General features: G+C 39.5%; 2 protein-coding genes across 4 annotated transcripts; both read right to left on the bottom strand.

The window, feature by feature from the left end:
- Positions 1-1291: 1291 nt before the first annotated feature.
- On the bottom strand, positions 1292-18871 carry LOC141776564 (E3 ubiquitin-protein ligase MARCHF6-like). 3 transcript variants are annotated; one of them, XM_074650257.1, is made up of 26 exons: positions 18583-18871; positions 17032-17131; positions 16625-16698; positions 16344-16487; positions 16049-16121; positions 15314-15494; positions 14067-14301; positions 13610-13668; positions 13233-13265; positions 12713-12764; positions 12472-12530; positions 12300-12380; positions 11825-11893; positions 11588-11662; positions 11230-11364; positions 11006-11125; positions 10467-10567; positions 10175-10312; positions 9538-9732; positions 9349-9428; positions 9059-9240; positions 8522-8656; positions 7985-8074; positions 7567-7699; positions 6814-6949; positions 1292-5710 (listed from the first exon to the last, which is right to left on the bottom strand). In XM_074650257.1, the coding sequence occupies exons 1-26, from the start codon at positions 18599-18601 to the stop codon at positions 5626-5628; spliced, it is 2784 nt and encodes a 927-aa protein (XP_074506358.1). In that variant the 5' UTR covers positions 18602-18871; the 3' UTR covers positions 1292-5625. The 3 variants fall into 3 exon arrangements, with proteins under 3 accessions (XP_074506358.1, XP_074506357.1, XP_074506359.1); XM_074650256.1 differs by having other exon boundaries at positions 13610-13671; positions 18583-18870; XM_074650258.1 differs by having other exon boundaries at positions 9349-9418; positions 9537-9732; positions 13610-13671; positions 18583-18869.
- Positions 18872-19525: 654 nt separating this feature from the next.
- atpsckmt (fATP synthase c subunit lysine N-methyltransferase) lies at positions 19526-23272 on the bottom strand. Its single transcript, XM_074650278.1, has 4 exons — positions 22805-23272; positions 20846-20983; positions 20618-20668; positions 19526-20273 (listed from the first exon to the last, which is right to left on the bottom strand). The coding sequence occupies exons 1-4, from the start codon at positions 23084-23086 to the stop codon at positions 20055-20057; spliced, it is 690 nt and encodes a 229-aa protein (XP_074506379.1). The 5' UTR covers positions 23087-23272; the 3' UTR covers positions 19526-20054.
- Between the last annotated feature and the right edge of the window lie 366 nt (positions 23273-23638).

Here is a 23638-nt window from a genome sequence, read left to right as displayed (position 1 = left end):
TTAGAGTTGATTAGGCAATGAGCACAAACTTTGTCAATCAACTCCCCTGGCCCTGCTCTCATGAGCCTTCCACCACACCTCTCCCTCCCCTTCAGCTGAATACCAGCCATGCCCACCTCCACAGTATAGGATGTTGAAAAATTTCATGAAAAAAAGTCATAGTATAGTTTGTCAAAAACAGTCATAGTGAAGTATGTCGTAAAGAAATTAACAAGTGAAGTAAGTCGGAAAAAAAAAAAAATAGTATAGTATGTTGAAAAAAATAAAAGTCATAGTTTAGTATATCAAAAAAAAAAAAATCATAGTATAGTATGTTGAAAAATTAAAAAAAAACTCATAGTTTGTTGAAAAAAAGTCATGGTTTAGTTTTTTTCAAAAATCAAAAAAATTCATAGTAAAGTATGTTGAAAAAAATTAAAAAATAGTATATGTCGAAAAAATCAAAAAAATCATAGCATAGCATATTGAAAAAAAAAATAGTATAGTATGTCGAAAAAAATAGAAGTGATAGTATAGTTTGTCAAAAAATAAAAAACATAGTATAGCATGTCGAAAAAACAATTAAGTCATAGTATGTTGAAAAATGTCATCAAAAAAAGTCATTGTATAGTATGTCGAAAAATTTCATGAAAAAGTCAGTGTAATATGTCAAAAAAAGTCGTAGTATATTATGTCGAAAAAATCATAGTATAGTAAGTCGAAAAAATAAGTCATAGTATAGTTAGCGGGATCTTGGTCGTTAGGGTTAGTGAAACCAGATAATGAGAAGATACCCTGGGTATGTTGAACTCGCTTCGTAGTACAGGCCTCTGGTCAAAAGCACTGGGTTGGTTATAATCTAGGGCACAGAGCAGGTATAAAATAATGCAGAGTCATCATGCAAAAGAGATCATTTCACTATATCACTCAATCAGATGATTCCCCCAGTTTTTGGCTTGTGATCCCATAAAACTAGGCTGCATATGTCAATCAGTCATTTTCCTTTTCAGATTCGTTTATATGAATATGTTTAGAGGCCTGTGAAGGGATAATTAATCTAGTGATTCACAAGGAGAAAAAGAAGCTAAGATTAGAGAAAAGTCAGAAAAAAACAAAAGAATTGCGTTGCATGTTAATCATCTCGCCACTCCTGAGATTTATCCTGCAACCCCTTAAAGGGATCCACAGCTCTAAGCCAAAAATAAACAGACACGAGTAACACCAGTAACGTGTTTGAGATAGATAAGTAGATAGATCAATTATTGAAATGATCCCAAATTGCAGTGCGAAGAAGAAACTGCACACTGAGAAATCCTTTCAACTATTTATTATTGTTTCATATTACTGAACCAACAATTAATAGACCTTAGATTATATACCTTTATGTTACAGTACATGCCACTGCCGTTTTGCACATATAAAAATAGAAATCATTTGCTTCTAGAAATCGAAATTCAAGACCAAACAATTTGAAATGTCCAGCTTAGTTCAAGATACTTAAAAGTCACTTTATAGCATCATGAGCATATTCCACACAGCAGCACTACAGCTGTCAGCGCTAAAGTTAATGTAATTCACAATCCATTATCAATAGAAAAGCAGTTTATGTTGACCAAACTCTTAATGAAACACTTCTCCCACAAATGCAGTGTCAAAAAACAGATGCAAAACTTGAATTCATCTTTTAAGTTAAACCCATTGTGCAGAGTCATCACAGTGAAATACTGACATCTATCAGTCTCTCTGAGAGGGAAATAAAATGTGTTGACTGCGTTACAATGGATTCTGAAATGATTGCAAACTGTGGCATAAAGTGCACATTAAAACATTTAGATGAAAAAAAAAATCTTAAATCACTACTTGACCATTATTGTCCCAAAAAAAGGAACTTAAAAACATCTCTCTAAGGAGTTTAGGAGCAAGAACCCATCAGAGAACTGGATTCAGTTTTCATTGGCAGCAAGAAACAGTTTTAAAGAATAGCTGGGACTCGTTAGTGGCATTAAAAATATGTTAACGTCTTGTACTTTTCAAATCTTTAATTAAATTGTAATAGTTTTGTTCCGTAGTGGGTCTAGGAATTTAACTTTCAACTTGCTTTGAAATCAGAAGCAACTTTGTGGTCACACAAGTGAGACACTGGGAGTACAAAACCTAGACACTGACTGACTGCTTTTGGATTATAGAGAGGCAAAGTCCCGCCCCTCCCTGTGGACCACCATAGGACTTTTTTCAGAGAAAATATGAACGGTAGTCAACGGCGAGAGACAAATAATGTTTTTATCCCGTTTAAATTGCGCCATGAATCATACATATGTTTAAAAAGATAAATTTTGCAAGTCAAGAAAGTCACAGTTTGTTGTAAAACTGTTTAAGTATAAGTGAAAAAACGTAATTCAAAAGTCGCGTAAGTGACGTCTCTCTCGCTGAAGCTGCGATGCCTGTGTGTTTCGTACTGGGGTGAACTCCAGCAATGAGATGTAGTTCACCGAGCGGTTTCACACAAAACTAAATGATAGTTTATTTATTCACTTATTCACATTTGGCCAGAGCCAGGCTAGCTGTTTCCCAATCTTTATGCTAAGCTAAGTTAACCATCTCCTAGCCCTAGCTTCATATGTAGTGTACAGCGACTGTGTGTGGTAGCAAGAACGCAAATGAATGTATCTTCGCAAAACTAATTCTTTTAAATTGTAAATTTGTGACCCAAAGTTCAAAATGATTACGAGCATGTTAAATAGAAATAGACGTGCGCGAACTCTCGTTTCTATAAATTATCTTGAGGATGCCACATGCATGTCTGTTCTGAGTTTATAGTTTTAGATTGAGCTTGCACTGTGCTCTTCGGTTAGCCGTCAACTCCCAGACTACGAGACTCATCACCTCAGATTTGAATATATCTACTTTTAATAGATGAGTTTGCCGTAGAGTTTTGACGTCGTGCTGAGCGAGTTGGCCGTTCTCTCTTATCTCTTTTCTCAATATCAGACAAACCTTTGAAGTCATGAAGGACCCCGACTCCCTGAAACCTCGGTGGCGACTCAAAGAGACCCTGGTTCTTTCAGTCACCAGCGTTAACCTTCAGTTAAATCAGAGCACCAGCTGTGAAGAGGTAAAGTAGAGAGTTGATTTTAAAGGATCTCTTTGAGTCAGCTGCAGCTCATCAGTGTGAGCACCTGGAGAGTGCTACTGCCAGGCACAGATATACCAGTAGAACAAAAACAGCCCTGTTGTAAAGGGAGACTACGAAACGTGTGCTGAACAGCAGATTTTGTTTTAATTGAATCTGCATACATGGACAAATGTGGTTTTTCAGAGTTGGTAATATTCATTTTAAAATGATAGACAAACATCTGATTATCTAACCAACGCTACTTAGCCAGTCATTCAGTCGTTTGTAATTAGTTTTGTGAAAAGTAATTTAAAATCTGCACGCTACATTTCGATTACAAAATGAGATCTGATCCGTCTGGTTCAGCTCAGCCGTTGGCAGTGATCGGTTGAATGATGAATAATCAGAACAGGAGACAGAAAAACAGAAATCCTTCTGAGTCAAAGATAAATGTGGCACCTCCGCCGACCACTTTCCTGCTTTTTTATCAAGTGGTTTGTAACCTGCTACATTACTAGCGCTCCCCTTGCCCTAACTGAGATGAGTCAAGCCAGTATAGTATATAGAAAATCAGTGTTTTGTTGTTTCTACAGTTGTTTTTAGCTGTTGTCTCCTAACCGATACAAGAATACAAACAGGTAAGAGTCTGAACAGCTGATTAGCAGCATGACTTCTTTTTATTCTATCAGAATAAATATTTCTGTAAAATCAGTGTCAGGGTGCAATACAGGCACATTCTCAAATGATCTGAGGCGGTTTTTTCCAGTTTAAATATTTGTAGTTGAAACCACACTTAAAGGATAACTTGTGTATTTTTCAACCTGGACCCTATTGTCGCATGTTTTTGTGTCTAAGTGACAAACAGGCGATTACGTTACAGCCTGTTTAGCAGCTGCAGCATCGGGCAGTTTAGGGTCGTCGGGGAGCGTCTGTTGGCCTAGTTTTTGCGGTGTGTCCCACACCGTCGGCTCTAGTCTGCCCGTATCAAGAGTTTTTTCAGCCGATTCAGCATGTTGACGCGGTGTGCGTCGGTGAGAGAAATCACTCCGATTGGTTGTTCAGTTTAAACGAATCAGTGCACGAGAAGAGAAACTGACGTGAGGAAAGCAAGCCAACGAGTAAAGTCGAGAGGAAAACAGAGAAGGCTTTTCACATTTTTCATTCTAATACACGGATATTTTCACAGCGACATGGCCGTCTGGAATGAAGCTAAGTGAGAGTGGTGTGAAAATGGTTGGCAAACGGCGCTTTGTTTCATGTACGTATCGTAACAACAGCTTGTATATCAGCAGTCCTCAGTCTTCCGGTTTCCCTTTTTGAATGACAAATACAGACTGCCACCACCTGCTGGTGTGGAGTTATTTCCTCTCACGCAGGCGCAGAAGGTACGTGGTAGTTGGCCGACGGCTGTAGTTTTTGCGGTGTGTTCGAGTGCAAAGGCGACGTGAGGTGACGCAACTGGTGGCTTTCGTTGCCGCTAGTTCTTTGATGTCAGGTTGGTGTATCTGGGTCACTTAGACACAAAAACTTGGGAAAATAGGGTCCAGGTTGAAAGAAATAGAAGGTACCCTTTAATGACCTCTCCTCTCCTGAAGGTGGATTTGCTCAGGAAGGTACTACACAACCCAGACGGTTTTTAAAAGTCACAGGAAAACATCTTTAAAAAAAGAAAAAAAAAAGAAGCATGTCCTGGGCAGTTTCCAGATTGTCAAAAAAATGTTCTTACTTTCTTTTTCTACATCTTTACTTCAAACGAATTTCTCAGGACTTTCTAACAGCTCACTCCAGAAATGTAACACTAAAAATCAATGAAAACAAGACTAATAAAAACATCTAAAAAATAAAAATACAAACACATTGCTACATCACGTATGTCCCTCCTCGTCAACGACAACCTCAGTTTGACGAAGGGTGTCATTTGAGACAAATCAACAATTGGAACAAAACCACAGAGGCGTTCCCGTGATAGGCAATGTGTCGCCTCTACAGCTCTGAAATGTCAAAAAACATCCCGTTAAGAGACACTCAGTGTGAGCTAGACAATATTTCACAACAAACATTCAAAGGGAAGCACAATCTGAGGTAAACGCTATGCTCAACTGACCTGATTTCAACTCAAACCTTTTTTTTAAAATAATATAATTACAACTTAAAATGTCAGCTGCGTTGAAGATGAAAAAGGACACATCGAACAAGATGGACAGTCGACAACTTTGTGATTCTGTTGAGTTTCAATCATGCTACTGTTTTTGCAGGTTGGCTATCAACCTTGTTCTGAAATGCTAATTTTTCAAGAAGAGTTTTGAGACTATTTTGTCTTCGCTCTTCAGCGTCTTTGTCTCCCAACCTGTGGCAGCAGTACGTGTAAGAAGACTAAGCTGCAGTCAAAAGTTTAGCGGTTGGTGTTTTGAAGTTGGCATCTGACAGCCACGCGCGGAGGAAACAAAAAAACAAAAAAAAAAGGTTTCACCGCAGTAGCTGATGGTAGCTCTCAGTGCAGCATCGGCTCCACTAATCCCACAGTAGTGTCAGGTCTATGAGGAGGTGCTGTACGAGGAGGTGGACGTCATCCTGCCCGTCTTGCGTTCATAGTTCACCAGCCGCTGTCCAACCAGGTATCTGGAGGAGAAACAGGAAAGACGGAGCTGATTACAAATCATTTTTTAACATATTAATTCACACTACTAATATACACAATTTATTTGGAGATCTTACTTGTCACTCTTCAGTTGGGACTTCTAATTTCAGATCAGATTTACTGAAAGTATTTAATCTTTATTCTACTACTTGCATTGAATTTAGCGTTGCCCAAATGTGATTAAAAATCCAACAAAACAGTGTGCTCTGGAATTTTTTTGTTGCATAGCATAAAGATGTGCAAAGATCATTTTCTATCGTCCGGTACGCCGTTAGTCTCGAGCCCTGACGGTTCCTGCGGTACTGTAGAAAAACGAGTATTTCACGTTTTCAGAATTTTGGTATCGTCTTGGTGCTGAAGTATCGGTTCTCGTGACATCCCTAGTACTAACAACTAATCACATCACAGAATCAAAGCTGTTTCTAACGAAGAAAAAACAGCAATCAGGCCCACCCCCTACTCTGACCATGGCTTTTCTATCTGCTTTTCCCAACATTGCACCCTACGGTCAATAACTTAATTAACTCATCCTAAAATAAAAAACAAAAAAACAAACATCCTACATGCTGATTCTTTTTTTGAAAGACAGAAACAGATGTTCTGTTTGCAGCTCTTACAATTGTAGGAGCTAGGTGTACTGCGTAAAATACTAAAGTGTCCAAGAAAAGTTTCTGGAGTGGATGCTCCAGATAAAAAAGAATCTCTGCGTTTAGAGGAAGGATTAAAGCTAAAAAAAGAAAGCGATCGACGATGACGATGAGGATGGGGGAGATGCGGCGAGTTCATCTGCAGGCATACGTCATAAACAGCGTCCACCGTGTTTGTGTAATTACCCCCACTGCCACCGGAGGGGAACAGAAGTTTCACACTCTAGCTTTAAGCCCAAGAGAAACTTCATGATCAACAGAAATGTCGCCCTGCATCCTACCCTATATTGCAATATATAAATATTGACTGATGTGAAAACAATCACACAGCCCTACTAACCACCGACTGGATCAGTAAAGCAGCATGATTGGAATTAAACACTGTGCTTCTTTGCCCCCATGTGTTGGTTCACACTTTTTAAAAAATGTCTACTGACTTGTCGTTCTTAATGTGTTCGTAGAGGCGTTTGAACTGTCGTATCTGGAAGGACAGGATGGCCAACAGTATGACCACCATCAGCAGGAAAGGATAGATCCTCCTCTCCACCAGAATCTGCATCTCTGGTTGCACACCTATAAAGGAAAGGGAGGGAGGGAGGGAGGGAGGGATGTAGAGGGGGAGGTGGGCGATAGAAAGAGAAGACAGAATAAACACTGGTACTGGAGTTTCCTCTTAATGAGTGCATGTCTGTGATGTCTTCTCTCTGGGAGCCGATGGACTTAGAGTTGAGGTAAATGAAAGACAAAAAACAATCGATTGCACTTCGGCTTGCAAAAAGGCTAAACTCCTGATTACCACACGGGCTGGGAGTTCTGTATTGACTAGATGTTTAAATGTAAGTTTTGTCTAAGTCAACATCAAAAACACTAAACTAAAATTGGTGCCTTGGGGAGGCTTTGCATAAAAAGCACTTCTCAAATGAGCCCTGTGTCCACATTACTGAGGATATGCAGCTGAAAATGTACAACTGGAATGAAGCAGTGTATTATTTGCAGAGTCAAACAAATCCCATTCTACGCTGTTAAGCATCTAGTGTTTCAACATTAATGTAAATGACCAATGGATATTGAAATCTTTAAGTAGGGAGTATAACAGGAAGCTTAAATCTGTTCTCTTTTCCACAATTACCTTGAAACTTTGATAAAATTCATGTTCAACCCAGACACATAATACATACATAGAAACTCACCCAGCAGCGGTGTAATGCCTTTAGAGATAGTGTAGGGCACACTGAGAGACAGCAGCAGGACGCAGATGACCGGGGCGGCCAGCCCTCGCACGATGAAATGGAGGTCAATGTTTCGGATACCGTTTGCATACACCTGCAGGAGAGAGAGAGCGAGAGCGAGAGCGAGAGCGAGAGCGAGAGCGAGAGCGAGAGCGAGAGCGAGAGAGAGAGACTCACTGGTTTGTTTACATCATTCCAACTGATTAGTTCATAGAATATGCTTCTTGTAGACAGGTTTTAAACATCTTCAATATGTTCAACCGTATTTTGGATCATGTAAAAAAAACATTTCCACACATTACATCTGTACGATGTATTCAAATGCCAGTGATCCCATTTTGTTCTTGATTAAACGAAGCTAGAAGGATGTGAGACTGACCTGCTCGATGACGGTTTTGAGCCACCACTGAGGGCCCATCAGTGTGATGGCAGCAATGATTTTAGCGTGGAGCACGCCCAGGGCCCAGTCCTGCCTCACACAGACACACAAGACATTAACAACCAAGACGCAGTGAGGTTCCAGTATCACTATGTCATTAGATACAAGTTTTGGTCGAGGTGCAACACTTTTCCATAACATCTTTTGAGAAATAAAAAAAAAAAAATTCTATAAAACATTTTTTTCATGTAATGAAATAACATCTAAAAAGTGGAAAACATTATATTTCAGTCAGGAAATATGTGATCAAAGAATAAGTAAACAAGATCTGACATTCAATGTTTGAGGGTTCCACACTAAATCTCTACTAAACGGGTATTGAGGTTTGATGACCAGCCTTACTGACATCACTGTGCGCACCAAACAGTCTAACCGCTTCTGAATAAATAATCCAGGATTTCTCAGATGAATACAATCAAATGGTGTGTAAGATTTCATCACTCATATTCCACACACATACAATCTCCATAGTCCTACCTGCCAGGGGTAGAAGAGAGGCGTCTGGTCCAGTTGGACTCTGAGAGGAGCGACGACGACCAGCTCAAACAGCAGACCCAACAGCAGAGGAATCACCCCGGCTAACAGCAAGGCCACCACGACGGTCTTTAGGATCTGTTCACATCCACACCACGCAAATACACACTGAAGTCATTTACAATGTAATACAGAACACCGCTATATTTGCTTTTGGGTAAGAGGATTAGAGAGTAGATTTGGGTCGGTGTAAACATTTTCAAATCGATTTGATATGCGCAGCACACTGACACACTGACACACTGACACACTGACAGCTGTTGTTGCCTGTTGGGCTGCAGTTTGCCATGTTATGATTTGAGCTTATTTTTTATGCTAAATGCAGTACCTGGGAGGGTTTCTGGATAATATTTGTTATTGTTTTGTGTTGTTAATTGATTTACAAGCCGGTTTGCATAAAATCAAATCGGTTTAAGCTCGTACACCAGACCGGCAAAACTGGAAATCAACCCAACTATACAAGAGAGACATCCACATTACCATGAGCGTCCACTCCTGGACTTTGACCATGATCATGTTCGGTCCCTGTGGCATCCACGACAGCATCACGGTGGCGGCTCGAATGGACAGCCAGCAGATGTACAGACCGCTGGCCGCTGTGTACAGCTCATGAACCATGGCACTGCCCATCCAGAAAGACATCAGCCAGCGGCCCGCGCACACTGGCAGAGAGGAAGAGGAAGACGGGGGAGAATGGAGGTGTAAAGAATGACTGAGTACAGGAAAGAGGTAAAGTGCAGAGAATGCCTGTTTGAGAGATCACAACTTACCCGGCAGTGTAAGGCAGAGCAGACTGGCCAGTAACAGCGTCACGCACATGAAGACAACCAGCAGAATGATCTTCTCGACCAAAAACACACAAAAGAACAACAAAAATAAGCATGTATAGCAGCACAGGCTTTAACATTGACAGGATGCATCAATATATGATATAAATAAGCACAACGGTGAGAGTCACCTTGAGGGGGAAGTTGATGGGCCGGTGGTACGACTGGAAACCCACAGGACCGCCCTGCTGCAGAATGGCCTGATGGGCAGCGTGAAGCCCCTCCCCCAGGCCAGGGATCCTGTTGTTGTTATGGCGACCAGGAGGGTTGTTGTTTGGATGATTATCATCGTCTTCATGGTCCCCCAGCAGGTAGGAGTGAAGGTCACTGTGGGGGAGCCACTGGTGAGTAATTACTCTGTCTTATTACTGTGACTGTGAGGTGACTTTATGACAAAGAACAAACTAGAATTTGATATTTTCCTTGCCATGTCATATGAACATTACGGTCTTTTTTCTGTGGCCCACACTTTTTCACTAATTATGGAAGATGAAGAACATCTTAAAAAGGGACTAGATGTAAGTTTTTACACATATAAACATTTTTGAATTGTTATTTATTGCCCATGTGTGAACAGGTTGTAACATAACCTACAAAATGAGACCTTCCACAACTTTCTGGGTTTCCTCCATCAGCCTGTAGACTGCTTTTAATGTGAAGAATGTGGGCCGTTTTCTTCGGGGAAATACAACGGATGTGATGGCATTAAGCCATGAAGTCACACTTTTGTAACATTTTATAAGTTGCAATGTGTGTGTGTCGGGCTTACAACATGTATCCGGCTGTAAACGTCCAGGCGTGGACGAGCCGTTTGAGCCACTGGCGAGTGTGACCCTGCTCCAGCAATGCCGGCAGAACAACCTGAAGCAACAGCAGCTCCAATGACAGCTCGCTGACCGGGGCGTCGCTGCAGAGACGAGACATAAACCACAATGTCATTGTATTGAGAAATGGCAGCTCGTTTCCTCTACCAGCTTCCTATTTCGGCTATGCCTGAATAAATAGAGGAAAGATGATGACATCTTTAGCTTTGAGGTACTGAAAGTTGTTGCCGTGTGTACCTGTAAAGCATGACGTTGTAGGGCAGGAAGGTTGGGAAGAGCAGTTTCATGATTCTGATAGGAAGCCAAAGCATCAGCAGAACTATGGAGCCAAACACCACCTGGAAATACACATACACATATTCAATGTTTGTTAGTAGACATGTAAAGTATCCCTATATATCACACAGAAATACAGAGATATAATAATACACATTGGGCTGCTTTCCCACGCTATCGACATCTCTTTCATTAATTTCTGACGTCGCCGTATCTGGCCAACGTTCTTTCTGCTGGTGCAAATTAATTAAATATCACTGAGTTTCTATCATTCTGTCTTTCTCACCTACGATAGCGCAACCCACCACCTCCCCATCCCCACCTCGTCCCTCAGGATGATCCAGGTGTTTCAACTAAAAGGTTCCATCTGCTGGCTCTACTCCACCACCACCACCACCTGCATCTAGACTCCAGGGGATTCTACCTATCTCCTATCATCATGGTCCCTATGCTTACTGAGGTTTTGGATGGAACAGAGGATAAGAGGATGCTTGACTGACCACAGAGAGTATGAACCTCCGCAGGTGTCTGTAGATGGGCAGGTGGATCATCTCTTGGACTGGGTTGAAGTCTGGGTCGTTCAGGTTCCTCAGGAACCACAGCACACCGGGCCGGAGCACCTGGGATCACAAAAACATGCAAAAGATGTCAAAAGCTACAGATGGTTTGTGAGTTTTTAACGCAAGTCGCAATACATGACAGTGACTGTTTTAAGCCCTCTTACCTCTCTGAGCAGAAGGATGAAGGAGGCGAAGTAGAAGACGTAGACCATGCCGACCAGCCAGTGGAGGAACATGGTGGTACCGGGGGCCGAGTCAAAACTCTGCTCCCGGTCTTTCAGAGTCGCGTCAAACATCTCCTGCAACAAACAAAGGATGCATTGTGCGTGTGTGACTTCCAACACCAAAAAAACAAGATCTGTTTTAAGGAATTTGTCCAACAAATGTAATATTGTGAGTTTTTTTGTTCATTAAGTTTCTTGATCAAATGTGTTGCATTTAATCCATTTGGTTAGTCATCAAGAGCCAGTATGTGACTACATCAACAGGATCATTTGAGTTTATTCTGCATGATTGTCTTACCAGCGAGCAAATGTCGAGCCACCAACCACAAATCAGCGGGAACAAGCCTATCTCCATGACAACCAGCAGGGACACCTGAGACATATAAAAATTACAAACACAATTTAGTTTCTGGTTTTTATAATTTGTTCCTGTAATCAGAATTTACCTAATTACAGTTTTGACTTCAAGCTTTGCTACTTTGATAAAAGCAAAATACTTTTTTTTTGGGAACCCAATCTTGAATCTCTAATTTACCTTGACAACAATGTAGCAAACACCCAAGAGGCGTCTGGACCGCTGGAACCTCACTAATGAAGCCAACCCCTGAAGGAGGCACAGTTAAGGACTTACACCAATATATGAGAGAAATAACAGAAATTCAGTCTGTATTTCAAGCATCAAAACTAAGGATTTCCCATGAGCTCATTTCATACAAACTCTCGGAGCCAAAACGCATCAATGACCTTTTGGGTTCCTGTATGAAAGGAACATTTAGTAAAGGTGAGGAACGACATGTCGGTCACTTTAGGTCCTTTACAAAAGATTTGAGATATACATATTACAGAAATCTTTAATAACTATGCACCAAATGCACCAAAAACTAGAAAAGTGCTCTCAGTAGGGGTCAGATCTCCGCCAGGTGACTTCCTCTCTACACAGTCATAGTAAGCATGTAGGAGTGTGAGACAAACTGTAGGTCATTTCATACACAAAATAATGAATAGGATACATGGCAGACGATGAGCGCTCCAGCCAGGAGGATGTAGCCCACTATGGTGGTGACAAGGCCGTCAAAGTGTGAAGCTTTGACCTGCAACCAGATAAAATATCATCAAATAAATCCTATCACTGCATGACAAACCTAAATACTAGTAAAGAATTTAAACTGTACATGCACTTACATAGTCTTCAAAGCCCAGTCCAACCACTGAGAAATGGCCGATGTGATACGGGCAAAAAGCTAGAGGCAAATACACAGGCTGGGTTAGAATATGTAGTTTGGTGGAGAGTATAAGAAGGTACACAGGACAGTCTTATATCACTGAATTATGATGACAACCTGTTTAAATAAAGGGATATTCCTCTGTAATGATACACCAAAGGCTCGACTGATTCAATCACTACATTGCAGGTTTAACTCACCGAAGACCAGGATGAAGAGTGTGTTGAGAGACACCACCCAGAACACATGCTCCTAGAGAAGACACACAACAAAGGGTCTCTGTCAACTATTTCTATTTATAAAGAAATGGAGCCTGTGTATGCAACATATCAATAATATGGCTGTCAATCGATTAAAATATTTAATCGCACATTTTTATCTGTTCAAAATGTACCTCAAAAGGGAGATCTGTCTAGTATTTAATACTCTTATCTTATGTTTACATGTGTGAGGCTGACTTTCACTGCAGTCATACTGTCTTCTAAGGATCATTTCAATCTTATGTTCAAACGTATTTATTGGAACTGGAGTACACAGACGTGGAGCTAAATTCGTGGAAATCTTAGCATATTTTCCATAAATGTGGCCACCAAAACAAGGGAGTTTTGGTGGCCACATTTATGGAAAATATGCTAAGTTGAAAAATACCAAAATCTCCCTTTAAGGCACACTTGAAACTGTGCACAAGAGTAGAAAGAGAATGTGAGGGTGTGCACTTACCAAGAAAACTAGAGAGCCATCCAGCCCCAGCATCTGGGACACAAACAGAAAGCAATGTCATAATGATCCTTGTATAATACATAAATTAACATGGTAATACTATTAGTTTTACTAACTGCAGTGCTGCTATTGTTAATGCATCTGCAACTTCTACTAATACGACGAAGAAGACATTTATTGACCGGCCAGCTACAAACAGCATCTCTGAAGGTGGCAGAGTGCTGCGTAAACACGCCACACCATGATGGATATTTCCTGCCACAGCAGCTTTTAGCCCAAATGCATCTGCCAACTAACTGCTATCCTGTTTACACACTTTGCTACATCACACCACTTTATGGGGCAGGAGAAAGAGGTACACAAAAATAGATTCCCACCCTTTCCCAGGTCAGCTCCTCAGCTGCACGGTCCCACTCCAGGGCGTTCCAGTTCAAATCTTCTGCAAAGAACAATAAGAAACAACTGAAACAGTAAGGAACACCTACAACATGCAGTGAAAATATGCTTCTTCTGTGGCTGCATTACCATGTAGGTTGCTTTTTCTTGCCATGGTTTAGGCCTATTTATTCCTTTATAGAGGAATGAAAACACCAGTTCACACAAAGCTATACATGCACTTTATCTTAAAACTATTCTCTTAAGCATTTATGTCCTTCTTGTTTAAGTAAACTGACCGCATAACCACATACCATTTCTCAACTTTCATATCATCATTTCATAACTTTATCTACCGAGAGAGAATTTTGTCAATTCCACTGCACAGTAGAGTTGCGGAGGCTGAAATCCACCACTTTGAAGTGTATCAAACTTCTATGTTTTTTAATTCACACTGACCTTGTCCTCCATTATTGGCATCAGCAGCGTCCTCTTCCCTGCCTTCATCGTCGTCGTCCTCCTCTTCGTCTTCCTCCCCATCGTCATCTTCGTCTTCATCGTCCAGCTCAACTTCATTTCTGCGGTTGCCGGCTTCATGTGGGTCGGCAGGTGCCAGCCCGTCTGCGGCAGGGTCTGCGGGGTTCTGGGCGTCTGCAGCTGCCTGGGCGTTGATGCCAATGTTACCACCTGGAACCTGTAGAATCATGAAATAACAAAAAGACATTTTACATTATACTTACCTACAGCATAGCCCGCACATGCTTAAAGGAGATAATACAAAGGACAGCTTGACAATGTGTGAAGCTGCATTCCTCAAACTTATAACATGGTGGTGGGGGGGGGGCAAAAACTATGGGTGCTCTATCTAAAATAACAACTGGAACAGCATTATGCCGTAATTATGCCATAATGAGGGTCTTCTTTACAGCGATAACTCTGTGTAAAAGGGGCTTATGAGAAAGAGTGTCTCGAAGAGAAGAGTGGAACATGTTGCACCTCTTAGCTGCCAATAAATAGTTGTCAATTCATGACACTTCCTTTCTTTTGTTAAGAATAATTGCATAAATAAATAATGCCCCATGATAAATAGAAGGCTTGAAATAGACCCTGTGATCGGTATCGGTCGATACTGGTTCCAGCGGTCGGCCCCAAAAATTCTGATCAGAGCACCCTTAGAAAAAACATTGTTACTTGTAACTAAGGTATTTCCGTCCTCAACTGTACTTCTCATTACCAAAAACAACAGCAGAGGATTGATATAATCTGGCAAGCAACTGTTTTACTCATTTGGTAGGACAAAAGTCAGGACTTCTTTGGCAAGAACATTCTCTATCAGAAGAGATAACTGTCCCGACCGTTCCTCTGAGGGGAAGCTTTGGCCAGACCATGCCGGCTGGTGACTCAACACAGAAAACTGGCAAAGTGTGGGAGAAAGTTAAACTTATTACTTTTTTCACTAAATCCCAAAGGTGTGTTTTAATCTAACTTCATGTAACAAAAAAAATAAACCAAATCAAAGTAATGTGTAATCACAAACTCCACTTGCTTATCATTTACAGAAATGAACCGGTCATTGTGCCAACTATGTCAGAGTGCATTAGTGGTAGAATATATGGGGAAGCCAATACACCACTATCTGTTCAGCTCTGTGTGTACTGCAGGTAGAAAACAGATGGTTAGTTGGAAACGTTATCAACTGATCTCACCTCATTAGCCGGTGCCGGACCGTTAGGCTGGTTAGGAACTAGAGGGGGTTGATTCTGCTCTAACCACAGAGGGGCGCCGCCATGGACAATCTGCTCTCTAAGCCAAACCAGGCTGATGAAGGCGCACAAGGTGCACGTGACCACAAAACAGCCCTGGAGGCAGTCTGCAAGCAGGTTTTGTCTGTGGAGGAAGAGTTGAAAGTAACATTATGGTTTTATCAGGTATATCGGAACAATTTCACACATTACTTCGCTACAAAGAGCTGGACAAAGGGACAGAAAAGATGGTGTGATTGATGGAAGGAGCTATTGTGTATAACCACACTTTGATCACCAATAAGATCTTAACTAGGGCTGCCACCTCTTAGACAACTAATCGCTAATTTTGGTCTCAATGAACTAAGATTTCTTTGGTCGATTAGTCATTTTTTATGCTGAATGACTTATTTCCAAGAAACTTATGAGCACATCTCTGGTAAACACAATATTTAAAGTGGTGCTTTTGAGTGATTCTTTGTGGAGAAACTCAGTTTTACAGATCCGTCGGTAAAATAAACTAATCGTTAGTTGACAAAAGTGTTAGTTGACTAAGAATTTCTTTTGTGGAGGACAGCCCTGATCTTAACCATCTTCATGAGACTCCAGTGGACAAAATATGGAGAACACATAGACCTACAACATGCAGGATACAGTGTGAGAGAAAAGGACCAAGACCAGAGAGTAATTCAAACTTACGTTGAAAGCATATCTAATGGCAGGGTAAGGAGAGAGCTCACAGAGCCGGTAAATAAACACTTGTAGATACGACCTGTTAGAAAAGCAAACAAAAAAAAATACAATCAGAGAATAATTTCTTAAAAGCAACAACTGGTGTGAAACAAACTAAAAACTATACTCCAAATTCTTATTTGAATTGTATTTTACTTCATTCTGAATAAAATACTTCATTTACAGCACAGCTCATTTGTTGTTTAAAGGGGACACATTGTGCTCATTTCCAGGTGCATACTTATGGAACGGTGTGACTTACATGCTGTGAGAGGCACCACGCCTAACCAGGCAAAGGCCACCAGTGTGTAGTGGAACCAGTATCTGATGGCTGTTCCAACACTGGTGACCAGCCCTGCAAAGATGTCCTGGACAGGCAAGCGAGATGGCATGTCTGGAGAGTAGACTGGAGAAAAGAGAGGAAGAGGGAGGCAAGAGTGAGATAGTGGAATGGAGGGAAATAGGTAGTCAGAATTAGAGGAGCTAACAACAAATGAATGCATTTTTTAGTGCACTGATCCAATTTACTGACAAACTACTTACTTGGCGTAAATGCAAACCGGTGCTTGCATAATTCACAGTATTCTTTTCTACTGTGTTTCAACCACTGCAGTAAGCTGTGAAAACAAAAGGACACCTAGTGAGTTTACTCTTTTTATCCTGTGGAAACAATATGTGCAAGACTCTTCTTCCACTTTTCCATGATTCTTCACAGCTAAAACGTAAACGCTCCCTAGCTCTAAAATATTTTCCTTTTGTGTCTCGTTGTTAATTTTGTTTTCCAGATGTGTAATCACTTCTAAACTTCCCCAGAGAATTATTTCCCCATGTTGGAATACACTTCAACAACATCCGTAAAAGCAAACAGATTGACAGATTGAAAATGTAGACAGATAGCAACGATGCAATTTAAGGAAAGGAAACTGGCAAGAGAAAATAATGGAACGTACCATTCCTGATGGATAAACTTGATGCTGCCAGTGCAGACACAGGGGTGGTAGAGCGGCTTGTCCTGGCTGCCCTCCGACCGACATACCCGACAGATGTCCGCTGTACAATAAGGCAAGGCAAGGCAAGGCAGCTTTATTTGTATAGCACATTTCAACAACAGGGCAATTCAAAGTGCTTTACAGAAACATTCAAGAACATTAAGACATAATTAAAACAGTTATAAAAACATAACATTAAAACATTAAAGATTAGAAAATAAAAACAAGCTAAAAATAAAAGCTAAGATAGAAGCTAAAATTGCATAAAACTCAAAAGAGTAAAAGTTATAGTGCAGTGTCAGATCATTATCTGGTTTAATAAAAGGCACCCGCAAACAGGAACGTTTTAAGCTTTGTTTTAAAAGTAGTGAGAGTTGGAGCGGTCCTGCAGGTTTCTGGGAGCTTGTTCCAGATATTTGGTGCATAAAAACTGAATGAATAAGGCACACAATAACATAACTTAAGCCTACAATTAGATCTGAAAATGGCATTTTATTACCTTGGCACATTGCATTTCTATTCATTTCATCATCAGTCATTCACCTTGATCCAAAACTCATGACACACCTTTGATATGATGCCAAAATGTTTGATGAAACAAAAAAATGCATGCAAGTTTTCTGCAGAACATCAACACTCACTCAGTAGTTTCACATTATGAAACTAAAACACACTTTTGTGATAGCATATATGCCTTTCGTGAACAGGGCAGGACAGGTCATACACTGACCGTAGGGCAAACTGTAATCCTTGGATTACCTGTGTCACTGGATGACTGAAATATAATAACTATAATTAGCCCCAGGCTGCAAGAGCACAACACCCAGAGTGCACTATGACTGACTTCATATACAAACACTTAGCTGTATGCAAAACACAATATGAACACCTGAACAACAAGGTGAATGACTGCTGTTGTCCAAGAATACTGACAATGACTCTTCTTTCAGAGTCTGTGGAGGATGTTAAAGATGGTTTATTGTTGGTATAAATCAGTGTAACGTTGTAAAAAACAGCTTTATCAGCTTGTCAATTGTCAGAACCCCCCTGTGTGTCACTGTAACATTAACTAAGTTAGTTATCAAACTATTAATTAACTTGTGTAACATTATAACGGTTGCATTAAACTTATTAGCCGTTAGCATGCTAACTAGCTCGATAATTAGCCACCTAAGTGACTTTAATGTGTCGTCTTTCTATGATGTCAACCAACACATCTTAACGGTACTTATGGTAGGTAAATGTCGTGTTTATAAAAGCAAATATAAACCTAAAGTTGATTTTTATTTAGCTACAACAGCTGATAGCAAGTTAGCATTAGCTAGTTAGCTAATGCTAATTAGCTTAGCTTAGTTCCTTTAGCTACTCTTTGTCAAAGTGTGGATAAGAAACTGTAGGATTAGTCACTGGCAGGAGTTAAGAATGAGTTAGATTGTGATAAAGACATTGTTAGTATAGGTTTTAGCTGTTGTGTAAAAGTAAACAAGTTAATGAAGTTGTAATATTAGCTACCTTCCTCAGCGGTGTCCATCTTCACTGGCTGCTAAAGGCAGAAGCTCCTCACTCAGTCTAACAGATGATGACTGTCAGCCATCTAGAGTTAATCTAGCAACATGTACACATCTTAAGTTAGTGTTTACTTCAAGCTCCTTTTATCTTTGACGTTTTTGAAATGAATTAAAAAGCCTTTTCACTTCATAGTACACCAGCTAGTTCAGGACATGCTCAGAGACACAACGTGTCTGTTGTGTGGTGTCTTCACCACCAGGTGGCAGCAGCCAAGAGCACAATCAGCCAAGAACGATCAGCCAAGAACGATCAGCCAAGAGCACAATCAGCCAAGAACGATCAGCCAAGAGCACAATCAGCCAAGAACGATCAGCCAAGAGCACAATCAGCCAGCTGGACATGATTATATTTATAAATCCACAAGGCTATAAATAGCATATAGCAGTGCAGGATTTTTTATTTTTTTTTGTAGATACCATACAACATAGTGTGGTGGACAATCTTCTGTCAAGGATAAACAATTCAACTTTCTATAAATAATCACAATCATTCATGGAAAGTACCACTTCTTCCTACTTTCTCAAAAGCATCTTGAGATAACTTCTGTTCTGATTTGATGCTATATAAAAAATTAATTTAATTCAAGTCATTAAAATTTACATCATCTTTAAAGATCCCATATCGTGCTCATTTTCAGGTTCATACTTGTATTTTGTGTTTCTACTAGAACATGTTTACATGCTGTAATGTTCAAAAAAACTTTATTTTCCTCATACTGTCTGCCTGAATATACCTGTATTTACCCTCTGTCTGAAAACGCTCCGTTTTAGTACATTTCTGAATACGGGCTGTGTGTATTTTTCCATATATTGAGCGTTTTGATAGTTTAACAGTATTTATAAAGCACTTAAAACCTGCTTTATAATATAAAAGACATGAAAATCTCACTTTTTACAATATGGGTCCTTTAATCCCTGGTCTGGTTTTGAGCGTCATACATGTATCGAACAAAAAATGCCTGATTGATCATTCACCAACTTTGGAGGCTGATAATCCTGTGATGACTGGAGCCATGTGTAAGGCCTATTGAAGGAGGCTGGGACACGGGCGGACACGGGTCTTGGGGTATGGGGTATAAGACATGTGCAGTGTAACTGAAGCTGCGGTCGTGCGTTGGCTCAATTTTGGCGAGTGAAGATCAGATTTGAATGTGTTGTACCCCAAAGATATAGCGCGTTGATGAAGCGTGACCCAGCCTCTTTCAACAGGCCTTGGCCATTTGACTTTAACATGAGTGTAACCACTCACCCAGGCCAGTGTCACAGTTTCTTCCTACTTTCTTTCCTACTTTGTCACACTTGGACTTAACACGTTGTAGCACATTTTTTTAAAAAGAAAATCAGTCTTTCCAAAGTGGAAATTGCACAGATTAAGAAAAAAAGACAACATAACAACAAGATCTGAGTGTTTGAGATTTATGTGTGTGAGTTTGTGTCCTCGTGTTCTGGTGTTGTGTCCCTTCTCGTTCCATGTCGCAGGTGTGATTTAAATGTCTTGGCTTCGTACACCCACACAGTGTCTATGCCCTCCCCGGCGGTGTGTTCGGGGACCCAAGTAGGGAAGGGAAAGCGGCAGGCCACCACCTTGGCTGTGCTCGGTAACTCGCTTGCCAGCTTCAGCTCCAGCTCGTCCATCTGCAGACACAGACAGCAACGATCAGAATAGCAAGAGGGATACTTTGGGTTTCTGAAAACTTCCTTGGCAAGATCAAATGTAGAGCTTTCAGGCAGAGATGTAAGAAAATATCTAAAATATAGAATATCGCAATATGTTTTGTGATACTGTATCTATCCTCAAAAACACTAACAATTTTTAATAAATAGTTATCATGCACACATTAAGTCAGTCAATACTTTATTTAATCTAACGTTATTGTTTTAGCGACTTACATTAGCACACATTGCATAAATAATATGCTAAGAAAATACAACAATTACAATATAGATAACATCACTGTAGGACAAAAAGAATAACTCACCATTTGAGGAACTCCAAATATGACAACATTGGAGTACTGAGCAAAACTGACCTAGCAAAAGGAATCAGAAATATTGAGAATGAGTCTGACATAGTGAAAAGACACACTGTATGTTTTCATTTTCTTACACTAAGTGACACTAACTGCAATGGTAAAATAAACACATTCCCCCAAAATGTGGTCACGAGTCACTTCATACTATTCTAATCTAATCAGGTTATCACTGACCTTCCACAAGTCAGAGATGTGGAAGGAGGTGGAGCGGTGGACTCCCTCTCTCAAGGCCTTGTATCGAGAATACCACACCAGCCAGGGGTTCAGCTCAAAGCCCGATGCTTGAAACCCACGCTTGGCTGCTGCTATCACCTGCAAGAAGAGGGAGGACAACGGGAAATTCAATGTATCAGCAACAAACCAAGTATCAACAATGTACAGCAACTGTAGCAACAGTCTGGTATTACTTCTGAGATTGTTTCTCTGTGATGTTTCTGCAGCACATCTCGTAGATAAAATGTCGGTCTGTACTGAAATGTTTTCCCTCTCTTAGGTTTTATGTTGCTGAAGTTTGAATCTGTGTAAGTGGTGTTTTTTTATATATATATATATACAGATGCTATGGATTGTTAATGTGAAAACAACAAAACACAAAACAGAAAATGTATGCTTGGTAAGAATTAGAGGTGAGATGAAGAAGATGTAGACATTTCAAAGACAGGTTCATTTGTTCAAGGTTTACATAAAGCAACAAGAACCTGCAGTATCAGTATTGTATAATGTAAAGAAATACTTCTACAATATTAAAGAATACGGTATATTGATAACATTTGAATATAGAGAAAAAAGTCGTAATATTACGAGAATAAAGTCATAACTTTACAAGAAAAAAAGAAAATAACACATATAGTTACTACTTTATAATATGACTTTATTCTCATAATACTATGACTTTATTCTAATTAACCTATGACTTTATTCCCGTAACATTATGACTTTATCCTCATAATATTATGACTTTATCTCATAATATTATGACTTTATCCTCGTTATATCATGACTTTATTCTCATAATATTATGACTTTATTCTCATAATATTATGACTTTATCCTCGTTATATCATGACTTTATTCTCATATTACGACTTTATTCTCATATGATTTTATCCTCGTTATATCATGACTTTATTCTCATAATATTACGACTTTATTCTCATAATATTATGACTTTATCCTCGTTATATCATGACTTTATTCTCATAATATTACGACTTTATTCTCATAATATTATGATTTTATCCTCGTTATATCATGACTTTATTCTCATAATATTACGACTTTATTCTCATAATATTATGACTTTATCCTCGTTATATCATGACTTTATTCTCATAATATTACGACTTTATTCTCATATTATGATTTTATCCTCGTTATATCATGACTTTATTCTCATAATATTATGACTTTATCCTCGTTATATCATGACTTTATTCTCATAATATTATGACTTTATTCTCATAATATTATGACTTTATCCTCGTTATATCATGACTTTATTCTCATAATATCATGACTTTATTCTCATAATATTACGACTTTATTCTCATAATATTATGACTTTATCCTCGTTATATCATGACTTTATTCTCATAATATTATGACTTTATCTCATAATATTATGATTTTATCCTCGTTATATCATGACTTTATTCTCATAATATTATGACTTTATCCTCGTTATATCATGACTTTATTCTCATAATATTATGACTTTATCTCATAATATTATGATTTTATCCTCGTTATATCATGACTTTATTCTCATAATATTACGACTTTATTCTCATAATATTATGATTTTATCCTCGTTATATCATGACTTTATTCTCATAATATTATGACTTTATTCTCATAATATTATGATTTTTTTCTCTTAAATCTTTGACTTTATTCTCGAAATCTCAGATTTATTTTTTCCCCTCAATGTGGCCCTAATACTCCGTCGTACCGTCATACATTAGACCTACAGTAATGATAATTAAAATGTAAACAAAAAAACAGTTATTAATTTCCACTAATTGTTTTTTATAAATCCACATACAGGGATCTACAGGAGAGGAGCTAAAGAGCCGCAGGTTGCTGACCCTCCTTCTCTATACCTCCACAGGGTTAAGACAACACATCACTTACTATCCTTCCATCTCCACTCCCAATGTCCACCAGGGTCCCTGATCTGGCTCTCAGCACCGTGAGGACATTGTCCACCTGAGCCGTGGTGGCGGGGACAAACGGGAGACAGACTTTCCTGAGAGCCGGAGCGATGAACGGAGCAGCCACCGCGTAGAGAGCGACCAGAGAGCCTCCCAGCAGCCCGGTGACCACCACACCGAGCCGGCGACCTCTGCTCTGTCTCTCCGGGACATCTCTCTGTCCTACCGCTGCAGAGTCCAGAGAAAGACCCTCTTGAGACATGTTGATGTAGATATCATGAAGATAATCTATATTATTCAAACCTCACCTGCTCATTATGCGTAATAAAAAGCGTAAAACACATTATTATAAAGTAAAGAATGAGCTACTGAGAGAGACGGTCCTGTTATGTTTACCATCCATGCCTTCTAAACTAGATGACCTGTGCAGCGCTCCTACACGCCCGACGGGATGACAAAGATATGCGAACAAAGGTTCCTGTCTGCACTAGGTTCCCTGGTTAGTACCGTAAGTAAATAAATAAATAATAATAATACAAATAATACAAATAATACAAATAATAATAATAATAATAATAATAATAATAATAATAATAATAATAATAATAATAATAATAATAATAATAATAATACAAATAATACAAATAAAAAGAAGCAAAAAGGTCATGGTGCCAATAATAATAAAGGATAAAGAAGATGTTTAATGAAATAAATAAATATACAGCCAAAGAATCGACAGAATTCACACAGGAAAAAAATACGTGACAAACCAAATTGACACAAATATAAATTAAAAAAATTATAAATAAAGAAA

This window comes from Sebastes fasciatus, chromosome 11 (genome assembly GCF_043250625.1).
Source record: "Sebastes fasciatus isolate fSebFas1 chromosome 11, fSebFas1.pri, whole genome shotgun sequence".
NCBI classification, from domain to species: domain Eukaryota; kingdom Metazoa; phylum Chordata; class Actinopteri; order Perciformes; family Sebastidae; genus Sebastes; species Sebastes fasciatus.
This window is presented reverse-complemented; position numbering and strand designations above follow the sequence as displayed.